Below are 15,061 nucleotides of genomic sequence, written 5' to 3'. Positions count from 1 at the left end.
TGAGTAGGGCGCATTCTGGGTTTGCCTGGCAGCTTTCTGTTCTACCCAGACAATCTTAGATTTCTGGTCCTAGCACAAGAACAGGAGTTAAGTCCATCTAATAGACAGGTAATTGAAGGACTTTGTTCTTTGGGACAAAAGTTGAAATGCCATCACTGTTATCCACCAAGGGTTTTGGATAATCTCATGGGTCTGATGAGTGGACTCGTGCTAAATAGAGGATAATGGCTGATGCACACTTCTCTGTCTGTTCATTCAGCTGATGGACCTGCAGCCTCCGAGGAGTCAGGTGCCACTGAGCCAGACCTTCCCAAACCACATGTGGGGGAGGGCTCTGTGCCCAGTTCTGGGGGTCCCAGGCTTCAGGAGCCTCCCCAGGACTGCAGGTAACTAGTTTGGGGAAATGAGGATGTAAGGACATACGAGGATTTGATTTGAGAGTCTGGGGCTTTCAAGGTGGAAAATTTAGGAAAATGAGCGGGAAGCATAGGTGTGCAAGTCATGGGGTTGTTTAGGGGTACCTGTGGGCAGGGGCCAGCGTGGTGCTGATGCTTGTGTGTTCACAGTGGGGGTCCAATGCGGCGTTGTGCTCTCTGTAACTGCGGGGAGCCCAGTCTACATGGGCAGCGGGAGCTACGGCGCTTTGAGTTGCCATTTGACTGGCCCCGGTGTTCAGTGGTGTCCCCTGGGGGGAACCCAGGGCCCAGTGAGGCAGCGCTGCTCAGTGAGGACCTATCACAGATTGGTTTCCCTGAGGGCCTGACACCTGCCCACCTAGGAGAACCTGGAGGTAAGTGGAGGGAAGTGGGGTAGCTGACTTGGGCAGGAAACAGGGAAGGGGCTGAGTGGCCCTGAAGCAGTGATGACGTTCTTGTTAACTCTTTCCCCCTTTCCCCCTATGAAGGGTCCTGCTGGGCTCACCACTGGTGTGCTGCGTGGTCGGCAGGCGTGTGGGGGCAGGAGGGCCCAGAACTATGTGGTGTGGACAAGGCCATCTTCTCAGGGATCTCACAGGTGGGGCCGGGCCAGGGGATTGCGTAGGCCCAGGGCAGGGTGGGCAGGGCTGGTGGGCTTCCGAGAGTCAGGGTGGAATGAGAAGGGCAGGGGGCATACTGGGACAGAGGCAGTGCCTGACATGTTGCTCTGGAGAGAGCTGGCTAGCACTAAGGCTTTGTCTCCACCCTGGCAGCGCTGTTCCCACTGCACCAGACTCGGTGCCTCCATCCCTTGCCGCTCGCCTGGATGTCCACGCCTTTACCACTTCCCCTGTGCAACTGCCAGCGGTTCCTTCTTATCCATGAAAACACTGCAGCTGCTATGCCCGGAGCACAGTGAGGGGGCCACACATCTGGGTGAGAAGTCCTGCCCTTTGGACGGAGGGCAGATGAGGGTCCAAGGGTGCTGGGGGCTCCGTACCCTGCAGAGCACTCAGAAGTCTACAGTTACATACTGTCTGTCTGCCCCACTAAAATACGTGTGGCCTTTGTGAGTGCAGGGGCTTTGCCTGTCTCGTTTAGCATGGTGTCTGCAGTGTCTAGAGCAGTGCCTGGCATATATTAGGCAGACACTTAGTAACTTTTTGTTATTCGTTCATTCTGTGTCTGTGGAATGCCTGTTATGTAGACAGCACCGTGCCGAGTCCCGTAAGGAATCCATAGGTGACCCGTATCCTCTGTCCCTTCCCACTGCAGAGGAGGCTCGCTGTGCCGTATGTGAGGGGCCAGGGGAATTGTGTGACTTGTTCTTCTGTACCAGCTGTGGGCATCACTATCACGGGGCCTGCCTGGACACTGCTCTGACTGCCCGCAAGCGTGCTGGCTGGCAGTGCCCTGAATGCAAAGTGTGCCAAGCTTGCAGGTAAGAGTGGGAGGGCAGGAGAGAACCTTAGGCGGGGCACAGGTTAAGGTTGAGAATGAGGGCAAGGAGGACCCTGTTATGTGCCCTGTGCCCCTGCAGGAAGCCTGGGAATGACTCTAAGATGTTGGTCTGTGAGACGTGTGACAAAGGATTCCATACCTTCTGCCTGGAACCGCCTATGGAGGAGCTGCCCGCTCACTCCTGGAAGTGCAAGGCGAGTGCCCCCTGATCCTCCTGCCTTACTCTCCCTAAGTCTGCCTCCTACAGCACCCCAAGTTTCTCTGTTGTGACGAGTCCCGTGTTCTCCTCCAGTCTCTGGCTGTCTGACAAGTGCCCGTTTTGCCCGTTCCCTTCCCCTAGGCATGCCGGGTATGCCGGGCCTGTGGGACAGGCTCAGCAGAGCTGAACCCCAACTCTGAGTGGTTTGAGAACTACTCACTCTGTCACCGCTGTCACAAAACCCAGGGAGGACAGCCTGTCAGTTCTGTTGCTGAGCAGCACCCCCCGGTCTGTAGCAGGTAAGTGGTGTGGACTGGCAGAGATCAGGCTGGGGGATCGGAAGGGCTGAGATTGGCAGGGCTCGTGTTAAAGCAAGCTGACGTTGAGAGGAGGGCCCTCAGGTGGGCAGTGCAATCCATAGCATTCGTGCCTCGCCCCAGTGTGCTCTCGTGAGGAGCCAATAGCTGATGAGAGCCATGGGGCCTGCTCCCCTGTACCCTCTGCAGATTCTCACCCCCAGAGCCTGGCGATACCCCCACTGATGAGCCCGATGCTCTGTACGTTGCATGCCAAGGGCAGCCAAAGGGTGGGCACGTGACCTCTATGCAACCCAAGGAACCGGGGCCCCTGCAATGTGAAGCCAAACCACTAGGTGAGTAGGGTTTGAGGGTCCCTGAAAGTAATCCCCTTCTATCGTGTGGCGAGGGACAGTTTCTGCTTTGCCCCAGACCCTGTACTTTCTGTGGAGTGCAGCTGAACTAGGTAGGAACATAGTGTGTTATGTCTGCAGGTAGAGAAGGGGCCCAACTTGAGCCCCAGTTGGAGGCCTCCCTAAATGAGGAGATGCCACTGCTGCCCCCACCTGAGGAGTCGCCCCTGTCCCCACCACCTGAGGAATCACCCACATCCCCGCCGCCTGAGGCATCGCGCCTGTCCCCACCGCCTGAGGACTCACCCCTCTCTCCACCGCCTGAGGAGTCTCCTCTGTCTCCCCCACCTGAGGCATCGCCTTTTTCTCCACTGGAGGAGTCACCCTTCTCTCCCCCAGAGGAGTCCCCCCCGTCTCCCCTGCTTGAGACACCCTTATCCCCACCGCCTGAAGCATCACCTCTGTCACCACCATTTGAGGAGTCTCCCCTGTCCCCCCCTCCGGAGGAACTGCCTACCTCCCCACCACCCGAAGCGTCGCGCCTGTTCCCACCACCTGAGGAGTCACCCATGTCCCCTCCACCTGAAGAGTCACCCATGTCTCCACCACCTGAGGCATCTTGTCTGTTCCCACCATTTGAAGAATCGCCCCTGTCCCCTCCACCAGAGGAGTCTCCTCTCTCCCCACCACCTGAGGCATCACGCCTGTCGCCACCACCTGAGGACTCACCCATGTCCCCGCCACCTGAAGACTCGCCTATGTCCCCCCCGCCTGAGGTATCACGCCTGTCTCCCCTGCCTGAGGTGTCACGCCTGTCCCCACCACCCGAGGAATCTCCTCTGTCCCCACCACCTGAGGAGTCTCCCACATCCCCGCCACCTGAGGCTTCACGCCTGTCCCCACCGCCTGAGGACTCACCTGCTTCCCCGCCACCGGAGGACTTGCTTATGTCCCTACCCCTGGAGGAGTCACCCCTATCGCCACTGCCTGAGGAACTGCGACTCTGCCCCCGGCCCGGGGAGCCACGCCCGTCCCTTGCGCCCGAGGAGTCGCATCTGTCCCCTGCGCCCCAGGAGCCGCGCCCGTCCCCTGCGCCCCAGGAGCCGCGCCCGTCCCCTGCGTCCGAGGAGCCGCGTCTGTCCCCTGCGCCCCAGGAGCCGCGCCCATCCCCTGCGTCTGAGGAGCCGCGTCTGTCCCCTGCACCTGAGGAGCTGCGTCTGTCCTCCCAGCCTGAGGAGCCGCGCCTGTCCCCTCGCCCTGAGGAGCTGTGCCTGTCCCCCGCACCCGAGGAGCCGCAGTTGTCCCCAGTGCCCGAGGAGCCGCGCCTGTCCCCTCGACCTGAAGAGCCCCCTGAGGAGCCAGGCCTATGCCCTGCACCTGAGGAATTGCCCTCGTTCCTCCCACCTGGGGAGCCACCCTTACCCCCTTTGCTTGGAGAGCCGGCCCTGTCTGAGCCTGGGGAGCCACCTCTGTCCCCTCTGCCTGAGGAGCTGCCGTTGTCCCCATCTGGGGAGCCATCTTTGTCACCTCAGCTGATGCCACCAGGTACGGGGATGTTAACCCTCTGACTCTGGGACAGTCTTAACTCTTTATGGCGCATCTAATCTAAGAGCCTCTCTTTTCTTCTTTCTCTCCAGATCCTCTTCCTCCTCCGCTCTCACCCATTATCACAGCTGTGGCCCCGCCGGCCCTGTCTCCTTTGGGAGAGTTAGAGTACCCCTTTGGTGCCAAAGGGGACAGTGACCCTGAGTCGCCATTGGCTGCCCCCATCCTAGAGACACCTATCAGCCCTCCACCAGAAGCTAACTGCACTGACCCTGAGCCTGTACCCCCTATGATCCTTCCCCCATCTCCAGGCTCCCCGGTAGGACCGGCCTCTCCCATGCTGATGGAGCCCCTTGCCCCTCGTTGTTCCCCACTCCTCCAGCATTCCCTGCCTCCCCCAAACTCCCCTCCTTCCCAGTGCTCTCCCCCTGCTCTGCCACTGTCTGTTCCTTCCCCACTGAGTCCCATGCAGAAGGCAGTGCAGGTCTCAGATGAGGCTGAGCCACATGAGATGGAGACTGAGAAAGCCCCAGAACCTGAGTGCCCAGCCTTGGAACCCAGCCCTACTAGTCCTCTCCCCTCTCCCATGGGGAACCTTTCCTGCCCTGCACCCAGCCCTGCCCCAGCCCTGGATGACTTCTCTGGCCTGGGGGAAGATACAGCCCCTCTGGATGGGACTGACACTCCTGGATCACATCCAGAGGCCGGACAGACCCCCGGCAGTTTGGCTAGTGAACTTAAGGGTTCCCCTGTGCTCCTGGACCCCGAGGAGCTGGCCCCTGTGACCCCTATGGAGGTCTATGGCCCAGAATGCAAGCAGGCAGGGCAGGGCTCGCCCTGCGAAGAGCAAGAGGAGCCACGTGCACCAGTGGCCCCCACCCCACCTACTCTCATCAAATCTGACATCGTTAATGAGATCTCCAATCTGAGCCAGGGCGATGCCAGTGCCAGTTTTCCTGGCTCAGAGCCCCTGCTGGGCTCTCCCGACCCCGAGGGGGGTGGCTCCTTGTCCATGGAGCTGGGGGCATCTACAGACGTTAGTCCAGCCCGAGATGAGGGCTCCCTGCGACTTTGTACGGATTCGCTGCCAGAGACTGATGACTCGCTGTTGTGTGATGCTGGGACAGCTATCGGAGGAGGCAAAGCGGAGGGGGACAAGGGGAGGCGGCGCAGCTCCCCCGCTCGTTCCCGCATCAAGCAGGTAAGGGGCTGTCCAGCCACTGGATGTGCTTGGTGTCATGCCACTGTCAGAGGTGTAGTCCTGTGTCACTGATACCTTCCTGCCTGGCTTATTGAATCCTGGACTGTCAGAGATCCTTGAGCGCACCTTCTTATTTTATCAAGGAGAATGCTGATACACAGGGGACGCGACTTGCCCAGGTTCATGGTAACTCAGCCATAGAATCGGGACTAGAAACTCGGGTCTCTCAGGCCAGTATTGTTTCTTGTGGTACCACGTTGACCACTCTTCTTGGAAGATGTGGAGTGGTTTGGACCAGAGTTACCTACCTGTTGCTATCTGAGAGCTTGGCTTTTTCCCTGGCCCTGACTGAGACTTTTGGGCCTTGTTACCTGCCATACTCTGTCCCTTCGTCTCTTCTCTTCCCTCCAAGCCTGTGGATGCAGCATATTAGCCCTCGACTTTTCCTGTAATCATCCCCTTTCCTCACTCAGGGTCGCAGCAGTAGTTTCCCAGGAAGACGCCGGCCACGTGGAGGAGCACATGGAGGACGCGGGAGAGGACGGGCCCGGCTAAAATCAACTACTTCTTCCATTGAGACTCTGGTAGTAAGGAGAGGCCTCCCATCCCCCAAACATGCTTCAGCTGGCCCCTTCAAGATTAAACACCCTTTAAATCTTGCCAGTCCCCTGCACGCTCACCTGCCTGCCTGCTAGCCTAGGGCCCGTCCAGCTATGTCTGTGCTCCTTCTGTGCTCTTGGCCCCCAGGCTTCTCTGAAATCTGATGTTGGGCTGAGGCCCAGTGTGGGAGCTGGGGTGTTCTTCTGCTTCTTAGTCCTGGCTCCTGGCTTTCATCTGAGCCAGGGGTTTATGCCGCCTTGCCCCAACACCAAAGAGGAAGCAGCTTAGCTGGGGCGGATTTAGCTGCCTCACTTTCCACAACTCTCTGCCTATAAGGTTGCTGATATCGATAGCTCTCCCAGCAAGGAGGAAGAAGATGATGATGATGACACCATGCAAAATACTGTGGTTCTCTTCTCCAACACAGACAAGTTTGTCCTAATGCAGGTACCATACTTGACTTTTGTAGTCCCATCTTCAGCAGTGAGACCTGGCAGCCTGAACAGTTGGATATGTGTGTTTCGGTGGGAGGGTAAATGGGGAGAACCAGGGACCTACTCCTGGCATTCCAGAGAATGAGCTTGACACTGAGCTAGCAGCTGCGAATGTAGCAGTGAAAAAGGCAGAAATGGTTTCTGCCCTGTTGAAGCTTAGAGTCTAGGGAACACGAGTAATCTCGAAGCTGTAGAATTTTGTCGCATGTATTACTGTCTCGTCCTGACCAGTCTTTACCCATCTTATCTTTCACTTCTCCTTAGCGTTACCCATGTCAGGCTGTATCATTTCAAATTACCTGATCAGATGGGCAAGGCATGCTAGGAAGGAACGGGGTCCCGTGATGGCTCACCGTGTCCTAGTGCTGGGGATAGGCTTCTGGTTCTTTGACTCCCTCTTCTTAGATTAGTGGTGTAGTCAGTTACTGGGACTGAGTGGTATTGAGGATGTGAGGTTGGACATTTGGGTTTCTGTGTGTTTCCCCAGGACATGTGTGTGGTATGTGGCAGCTTTGGCCGGGGGGCAGAGGGCCACCTTCTTGCCTGTTCCCAGTGCTCTCAGTGCTATCACCCTTACTGTGTCAACAGCAAGGTGAGTTCAGGGCCCAAGAGGTCTGGCCTGAGGGATGGGGTCGTTACTGCTTATCCTAGTTCCCTGTCCTGGCCACTCTACTTAAAGTGGCCATTGGTCATGGAAGTTGTTCATCAGTTTCCAGTGGTTGTCAAATTCATCTTGGGAAAAAATACTTTGGAAACCGTAGTGGTCTTTACGAGTTTCTTTGTGGTAGACCATGACTTGCTGGTATAATTCAGTCCATCATATAAACTGTGAGAACTTTACTAGTAGAAAACATGATATGGTCTGGATATAAAATGTAAAATCAGAATCAAACACATGTCCACAAAGAGAAAGCAGTGTTTTTGACTCAAGTATGATCAGTCATTTTGGGGTTTTCACTAATGTTAATTTAGAATTTGTCCACTGCTAACACTCACTAACTTGCAGCAGTAGCAGGTTCTACATGTTCAAGAAAAACCGGGGGAAATACAACCTAATTCTATCCACAGTCTTTTTGGAGACTTCGCTAGTGAAAGATCCTAATGAGGCAGTGGCCGGGTGAGGCTGTTCTCTGATCAGCAGAGACCCCTGGAAGCCTAAGTTTAAGATCCACTATTTTTGGGGTGAGGGTGCTCTGTGTAGCTTCCCTGTGCTCAAATGGAGGTCTGGCCTGGGTACTGGGGTCCTCCAGCCTCACCTGTGTAAGTCCCCCCCTCCCCTGAGAGGTCTGCCCTGCCCTCCGCATCACCTCCTGAGGAATTGCCATCTTCTGCACCAGATCACCAAGGTGATGCTGCTGAAGGGCTGGCGTTGCGTGGAGTGCATCGTGTGTGAGGTGTGCGGCCAGGCCTCAGACCCCTCCCGCCTGCTGCTCTGTGATGACTGTGACATTAGCTACCACACGTACTGCCTGGACCCGCCACTGCTCACCGTGCCCAAGGGTGGCTGGAAGTGCAAGTGGTAAGGAGACTGGGAGCTTCAGAGGGGCCTGAAGTGTTTGAGTGGGTGTGGTGTTGACTACATGGCAGAGGCGGGGTTTAGAAGGCCGGGCGGCTTTGGGTGCTCGGGTAGGTTAGGTGCTGAGGGTCTGTCTTTCTGCCCCCACCAGGTGTGTGTCCTGTATGCAGTGTGGGGCCGCCTCCCCTGGCTTCCACTGTGAATGGCAGAATAGTTACACGCACTGCGGGCCCTGCGCCAGCCTGGTGACCTGCCCGATCTGTCATGCCCCGTATGTGGAAGAGGACCTCCTGATCCAGTGCCGTCACTGTGAACGGTGAGGGTGCCCCTTTCTCCTCATATAAGCCCCCTCTTCCCTGTTCTCAGCCTGGCGTTGTCTCAGTTTATCCCCTCCTGTCTCCCTTCTCCCAGGTGGATGCATGCTGGTTGCGAGAGCCTCTTCACAGAGGATGACGTGGAGCAGGCGGCCGATGAGGGCTTTGACTGTGTCTCTTGCCAGCCTTACGTGGTAAAGCCTGCTGGTGAGTACCAGGGGCGGGGGAGGGGGGAGGAGGGGTCGGGCAGGGGTGCCTTGCTTTGGGACAGGGCCTCTAGCTGCCTTACTTTGTCCTCTCCACAGTGCCTGTTGCGCCTCCAGAGCTGGTGCCTATGAAGGTGAAAGAGCCGGGTGAGTCACAGAAATTCTGAATGCCAAAGCCAGAGGAGACCTTAGGCACTTAGTCCAGCTCCAGCCCCCCAACTTTATCTCGTTATTTTTCGGAGAAGGAAACTAAGACCCAGGGGGGTTGAGTGGCCTGCCCAAGGTCACTCCATAGGTCAGTGGTGAAGTTATGACGAGAACCAAGGCATCCAGTTTCCCAGACAGAGTTCCTTCCACCAGGCAACGCGGCCTTTGTACGGCTAGAATCTCACCTCCAGAGAGCACGGAACACAGCTTTCTCCTTAATGAAGGAGCTGGGGCTCTCCCACCTCCATCGTGATGTGGGCACTGCTCCTGGCATCTGGGGCACTGTGAGCTGGCATTCGGCAAGGAGGGGCCCTCCTGGCCTCAGACAACTGGAGAATATATTGGGTGAACTGAGGGTGAATCTTGAGCAAAGTCCGGCTTCAGCAGGAGCGGTCTCTCTGATCCCCCTGGTTACCTGAGGGAGCGCCCGGGCCTCAGCTGGCGCCCGCTGGTGGTCTCTCCTCTCCAGCCCTCAGACCCCAGTCTGGACTTCAGTCTGTCTCTCTCTCGCTGCTTTTGTCCCAGCTAGGGACTTAGGCCGAAACTTGGAGTTCTGCGCTCCTTGGGGCCTCCATCAGGGGTCACACGCTCTTCCCCCTTGTGCAGAGCCCCAGTACTTCCGCTTCGAGGGTGTGTGGCTGACAGAAACTGGCATGGCTGTGCTGCGTAACCTGACCATGTCGCCCCTGCACAAGCGGCGCCAGCGGCGAGGACGGCTTGGCCTCCCAGGCGAGGCAGGGCTGGAGGGTCCTGAGCCTTCTGATGCCCTTGGCCCTGATGACAAGAAGGATGGAGACCTGGACACTGATGAGCTGCTCAAGGGTGAAGGTCAGGCTGGGGTGTCTCAGGGAGTGCCAAAGTAATGGGAGCATGCCTGTGAGAGTTGAATGTTGGGTAGGAGCTGCATTATCACTCCCAGTCACCCTCAAGGCACTGTTGGTCTTGCCCAGATGGCTCTGTGACAGGGCACTCAGCTCTGTTCTTAGGTGGCAGGATGACAGGGTTAAAAGGGTCCATGCCTCTGACCTGCTTCCATCTCGTCTGTCCCCGTACACAGGTGGTGTGGAACACATGGAATGCGAAATTAAACTAGAGGGCCCCGTCAGCCCTGATGGAGAGCCTGGCAAAGAGGAGACCGAGGAAAGCAAAAAACGCAAACGCAAACCCTATCGGCCTGGTGAGGCCCTGCGATGCAGAGGTGGGGGTGGTGAGGGGCAGCTCACCAGGTCCCCAGCGGCTTCTCAGCCTCAGCTCTGTCTCCTTATAGGCATCGGTGGTTTCATGGTGCGACAGCGGAAATCCCACACCCGTGTGAAAAAGGGGCCTGCTGCACAGGCGGAGGTGTTGAGTGGGGATGGGCAGCCCGACGAGGGTGAGACGGGTGAGGGCTCCAGTGGGGCCTGGGAGAAGGTGGGGATCACAGGACCTGTGGGACACTGCCAGGGAGGCCTGGGGCAGGGGAGTTCACTCAGAGGGCCAGGGGAGTAGTGGGCCCACTACTGGCGCTGGGGAGAGAGTAGGCAGAAAGCGTCCCCAGGCCAAGTTGGGAGCAGCATGCCCGCTGTCCCCAGAGAGGCAGACACCTCCCATTCGGTCCCCAGTGTTGCCTGCCGACCTGCCTGCAGAGGGCTCTGTGGACCAGAGCTTAGCTGATGGGGATGAGAAGAAGAAGCAGCAGCGGCGAGGGCGCAAGAAGAGCAAACTAGAGGACATGTTCCCTGCTTATCTGCAGGTGGGTCTTAGGCTCCGAGGGGCAAGGGCAGTGTCGGTCCTGCAGGGCATGAAGAAGCCTGTTTCTCCCTGACTCCTCCCACAGGAAGCCTTCTTTGGGAAGGAGCTGCTGGACTTGAGCCGGAAGGCCCTTTTTGCAGTTGGGGTGGGCCGGCCAAGCTTTGGACTAGGAACCCCAAAAGCCAAGGGGGATGGAGGCTCAGATAGGAAGGAGCTCCCGACCTCACAGAAAGGTCAGTCGTGTGGGGGTAAGGTGGTCTGAAGGGGTCCAATTTCGCTCTGTGCTTAGAAGCTGGTAAGAGATTTTAGTGGGAAATAGGCTGGTCTCCAGGAGTTGAGGGTGGGCCAAGGGCCCTGGCCTTGGAGCTGGGGTCCTATTCGGGGCATCACATGTAGGGCATCTCTGATTGGAATGGCGACTGTTGCTCATAGGAGATGATGGTCCCGATGTTGCAGATGAAGAATCCCGTGGTCCTGAGGGCAAGGCTGACACATCAGGTGAGGGCTGCTGGGAGGACTGTGTGCCATCTTGGTTTTGCTTATGTCAGTCTGTTCTGCCGCTGAGCACTATCAGGGATGGAGGCTGGAAAGTGTTCCATGCCTTCTGCGGTTCAGGGTGGCCAGTGTGGTACCTCCATACTGGCCTTGGCTGATGGGTTTCTCCTGGCAATTGCAGGACCTGAGGATGGCGGCGTAAAGGCATCCCCAGTGCCTAGTGACCCTGAGAAGCCAGGCACCCCGGGGGAAGGGATGCTTAGCTCTGACTTAGACAGGATTCCCACAGAAGGTGAGGCTGTGACCCACACTCCTTGCCTATAAGGGTCCTCTGTGGGAGAAGGAGAGCATCCTACCTGTGAGACTCTCATCTCTACAGCTTCTCTAGTGGGGAGTCGTGGGCACCTTCCCTGGCCGTGACCATTTGTAGCCCTGTGGTGTCCCTTCAACTCCCCAGTCTTCCTCAGCAGCATCCTTCATCGATCCCTCACAGAACTGCCCAAGATGGAATCCAAGGACCTGCAGCAGCTTTTCAAGGATGTTCTGGGTTCTGAGCGAGAGCAACATCTGGGTTGTGGAACCCCTGGCCTCGACGGCAGCCGTACACCGCTACAGAGGCCCTTTCTTCAAGGTGATCTGGATAGGAGTGGTTTGAAAACTGGGTGGGCAGGTGTGGCCAAGCCTGCCTCCAGGATGGGCCACTTACTCCTTTCGCTGATCCTGTGCCTCTTGTAGGTGGACTCCCTTTGGGCAATCTCCCCTCCAGCAGCCCAATGGACTCCTACCCGGGCCTTTGCCAGTCCCCATTCCTGGATTCTAGGTTGGTATTTATGCTTAACCCCCGTGGGCAGTCTCTTCCTTCCAACTGGGGCCATGCCAAGGGAGGGAACCTTGGACTCTTGGGTGCTGCTGTAGCAACACCTCCCTCTGCTCCTTTGTTAGTGACTGTCCTCTGTTGGGGCAGGGCAGTGGCCTGGGGACTCTGGGCAGTTTGTCTGGGGTGGGACTTGGCGTCCCTGCCCTCTGTGACTCTCCGCCCCTGCGCCCCAGGGAGCGCGGGGGCTTCTTTAGCCCGGAGCCCGGTGAGCCAGACAGCCCCTGGACAGGCTCGGGGGGCACCACGCCCTCCACCCCGACCACGCCCACCACAGAGGGTGAGGGCGACGGGCTCTCCTACAACCAGCGGAGTCTTCAGCGCTGGGAGAAGGACGAGGAGTTGGGCCAGCTCTCTACCATCTCACCTGTGCTCTATGCCAACATTAACTTTCCCAATCTCAAGCAAGATTACCCAGGTACCCGTGGGATGAGGGCAAGGGAGACAACCTGTAACATGGCACGTGCAGGGGGTCACCTGCCAGGTCTCCTCTAACACATTCTGTCTGCCCTCCAGACTGGTCTAGCCGCTGCAAACAAATCATGAAGCTCTGGAGAAAAGTTCCAGCTGCTGATAAAGCCCCCTACCTGGTGAGACAGGGGAGCCTGGGTCAGCGTGGGAACTGAGGGTGTGGGGTGACTTTGGGAAGGTCGCCTCAGTTCTTTCCATTCCCCACTCCCAAAGCAGCTGGGCCAGTAGGGATCAGCTTCTGGGTAGGCAGTGTGAGTGACATTGCGAGGGCTGGGGGCTCAGCGTGAGATTGCGTCCTAGCCTAAGGTTGTGTCCTCTATTCCTCAGCAAAAGGCCAAAGATAACCGGGCAGCTCACCGCATCAACAAGGTGCAAAAGGTGAGTGGGGGCCAGGCTGGGCCGTGCCGTCCAAGACCTGTAGTGGGGCGGGCTCTCTAAGGGTAGGGGGGACGTAGGGCCTGCCTACAGCAGCCTGACTGACTGCTCTGTGCCTGGTCTCTCCCTGTAGCAGGCTGAGAGCCAGATCAACAAGCAGACCAAGGTGGGCGACATGGCCCGTAAGACTGACCGACCGGCCCTACATCTCCGCATTCCCCCCCAGCCAGGGGCACTGGGCAGCCCGCCTCCTGCTGCTGCCCCCACCATTTTCATTGGCAGCCCCACTCCCCCCGCCGGCTTGTCTACCTCTGCGGATGGGTTTCTGAAGCCGCCGGCGGGCACGGTGCCCGGCCCCGACTCGCCCGGTGAGCTCTTCCTCAAGCTCCCACCCCAGGTGCCCGCCCAAGTGCCTTCGCAGGACCCCTTTGGACTGGCCCCCGCCTACGCTCTGGAGCCCCGCTTCCCCACGGCACCACCCACCTATCCTCCCTATCCTAGTCCGACCGGGGCCCCCGTGCAGCCCGCGACCCTGGGCGCCTCATCTCGTCCTGGGACCGGCCAGCCAGGGGAGTTCCACACCACCCCACCTGGCACCCCCCGACACCAGCCCTCCACACCTGACCCCTTCCTCAAACCCCGCTGCCCCTCACTGGACAACTTGGCTGTGCCTGAGAGCCCAGGGGTAGGGGGAGGCAAGGCTTCTGAGCCTCTGCTGTCGCCCCTGCCTTTCGTGGAGTCTCGGAAGGCCCTAGAGGTGAAGAAGGAAGAGCTTGGGGCATCGTCTCCCAGCTATGGGCCCCCAAACCTGGGCTTTGTTGACTCACCCTCCTCAGGCCCCCATCTGGGTGGCCTGGAGTTAAAGGCACCCGATGTCTTCAAAGCCCCCCTGACCCCTCGGGCATCTCAGGTAGAGCCCCAGAGCCCAGGCTTGGGCCTAAGGCCCCAGGAGCCGCCCCCTGCCCAGGCTTTGGCCCCTTCTCCTCCCAGCCACTCGGACATCTTTCGCCCTGGCCCCTACCCTGACCCCTATGCCCAACCCCCGTTGACCCCTCGGCCCCCACCCCCACCCCCTGAGAGCTGCTGTGCCCTGCCTCCTCGCTCACTGCCCTCTGACCCTTTCTCCCGAGTGCCCGCCAGTCCCCAGTCCCAGTCCAGCTCCCAGTCCCCGTTGACACCCCGTCCTCTGTCTGCTGAGGCTTTCTGCCCATCCCCTGTTACCCCTCGCTTCCAGTCCCCTGACCCTTATTCCCGCCCACCCTCACGCCCTCAGTCCCGGGACCCGTTTGCCCCACTGCATAAGCCGCCCCGCCCCCAGCCCCCTGAAGTTGCCTTCAAGGCTGGGCCTCTAGCCCACACTCCGTTGGGGGCTGGGGGTTTCCCAGCAGCCCTGCCCTCAGGGCCGGCAGGTGAGCTCCATGCCAAGGTCCCAAGTGTGCAGCCCCCCAATTTTGCCCGGTCCCCTGGGACTGGTGCATTTGTAGGCACCCCTTCTCCCATGCGTTTCACTTTCCCTCAGGCAGTAGGGGAGCCTTCGCTAAAGCCCCCTGTCCCTCAGCCTGGTCTCCCTCCACCCCATGGGATCAACAGCCATTTTGGGCCCGGCCCTACCTTGGGCAAGCCTCAAAGCACAAACTACACAGTAGCCACAGGGAACTTCCACCCATCGGGCAGCCCTCTGGGACCCAGCAGTGGGTCCACAGGAGAGGGCTATGGGCTGTCCCCACTACGCCCCCCATCAGTCCTTCCACCACCTGCACCCGATGGATCCCTCCCCTACCTGTCCCATGGAGCCTCACAGCGGGCAGGCATCACCTCTCCAGTTGAGAAGCGAGAAGACCCAGGGGCTGGGATGGGCAGCTCTTTGGCGGCACCTGAACTTCCAGGTACCCAGGACCCAGGCATGTCCAGCCTCAGTCAGACCGAGCTGGAGAAGCAGCGACAGGTGAGTCGACATCCTGGACCTGAGCACCCTCCACGTCTCCTCTGTTTCTGTGCCAGCCCTTTGGTTTGAGTAGAATGGACTCACCCCTCTTCTCTGTTCCCTGCGCAGCGCCAACGACTACGGGAGCTGCTGATTCGGCAGCAGATCCAGCGCAACACCCTTCGGCAGGAGAAGGAAACCGCGGCAGCTGCCGGAGCAGTGGGGCCCCCGGGCAGCTGGGGTGCTGAGCCTAGTAGCCCTGCCTTTGAGCAGCTGGGTCGAGGCCAGACCCCCTTTGCCGGCACCCAGGTAGGTAGAGTGGCAAGGGGTAGTGGATCCAAGATGCTGAAGGTGGCCCCCACCTTCATCTACCCTCATCTCTC

At 58.8% G+C, this 15,061-nt stretch overlaps 1 protein-coding gene across 10 annotated transcripts in view; it reads left to right on the top strand.

Annotated features, from left to right (window-relative positions):
• KMT2D (lysine methyltransferase 2D) overlaps positions 1 to 15,061 on the top strand; it is a 39,750-nt gene that overhangs the window by 5,892 nt on the left and 18,797 nt on the right. For 3 of the 10 annotated variants that reach the window (XM_067696396.1, XM_067696389.1, XM_067696390.1), the window contains 31 exons: positions 260 to 386; positions 567 to 790; positions 905 to 1,014; positions 1,190 to 1,352; positions 1,692 to 1,857; positions 1,957 to 2,071; positions 2,218 to 2,375; positions 2,583 to 2,728; positions 2,867 to 4,270; positions 4,363 to 5,471; positions 5,945 to 6,058; positions 6,408 to 6,518; positions 7,053 to 7,157; positions 7,903 to 8,084; positions 8,233 to 8,397; positions 8,493 to 8,602; positions 8,701 to 8,748; positions 9,415 to 9,636; positions 9,866 to 9,985; positions 10,076 to 10,189; positions 10,410 to 10,540; positions 10,625 to 10,772; positions 10,972 to 11,037; positions 11,216 to 11,326; positions 11,492 to 11,665; positions 11,770 to 11,854; positions 12,085 to 12,326; positions 12,425 to 12,498; positions 12,707 to 12,757; positions 12,888 to 14,699; positions 14,808 to 14,987. In XM_067696396.1, coding sequence (XP_067552497.1) covers positions 260 to 386; positions 567 to 790; positions 905 to 1,014; positions 1,190 to 1,352; positions 1,692 to 1,857; positions 1,957 to 2,071; positions 2,218 to 2,375; positions 2,583 to 2,728; positions 2,867 to 4,270; positions 4,363 to 5,471; positions 5,945 to 6,058; positions 6,408 to 6,518; positions 7,053 to 7,157; positions 7,903 to 8,084; positions 8,233 to 8,397; positions 8,493 to 8,602; positions 8,701 to 8,748; positions 9,415 to 9,636; positions 9,866 to 9,985; positions 10,076 to 10,189; positions 10,410 to 10,540; positions 10,625 to 10,772; positions 10,972 to 11,037; positions 11,216 to 11,326; positions 11,492 to 11,665; positions 11,770 to 11,854; positions 12,085 to 12,326; positions 12,425 to 12,498; positions 12,707 to 12,757; positions 12,888 to 14,699; positions 14,808 to 14,987 — 8,087 coding nt within the window. The remainder of the gene's footprint in view (positions 1 to 259; positions 387 to 566; positions 791 to 904; positions 1,015 to 1,189; positions 1,353 to 1,691; positions 1,858 to 1,956; positions 2,072 to 2,217; positions 2,376 to 2,582; positions 2,729 to 2,866; positions 4,271 to 4,362; positions 5,472 to 5,944; positions 6,059 to 6,407; positions 6,519 to 7,052; positions 7,158 to 7,902; positions 8,085 to 8,232; positions 8,398 to 8,492; positions 8,603 to 8,700; positions 8,749 to 9,414; positions 9,637 to 9,865; positions 9,986 to 10,075; positions 10,190 to 10,409; positions 10,541 to 10,624; positions 10,773 to 10,971; positions 11,038 to 11,215; positions 11,327 to 11,491; positions 11,666 to 11,769; positions 11,855 to 12,084; positions 12,327 to 12,424; positions 12,499 to 12,706; positions 12,758 to 12,887; positions 14,700 to 14,807; positions 14,988 to 15,061) is intronic. The other 7 variants (XM_067696399.1, XM_067696398.1, XM_067696391.1 and 4 more) reach the window with 6 other exon arrangements.

This window comes from Pseudorca crassidens, chromosome 11 (genome assembly GCF_039906515.1).
Source record: "Pseudorca crassidens isolate mPseCra1 chromosome 11, mPseCra1.hap1, whole genome shotgun sequence".
Lineage (NCBI taxonomy): Eukaryota > Metazoa > Chordata > Mammalia > Artiodactyla > Delphinidae > Pseudorca > Pseudorca crassidens.
This window is presented reverse-complemented; position numbering and strand designations above follow the sequence as displayed.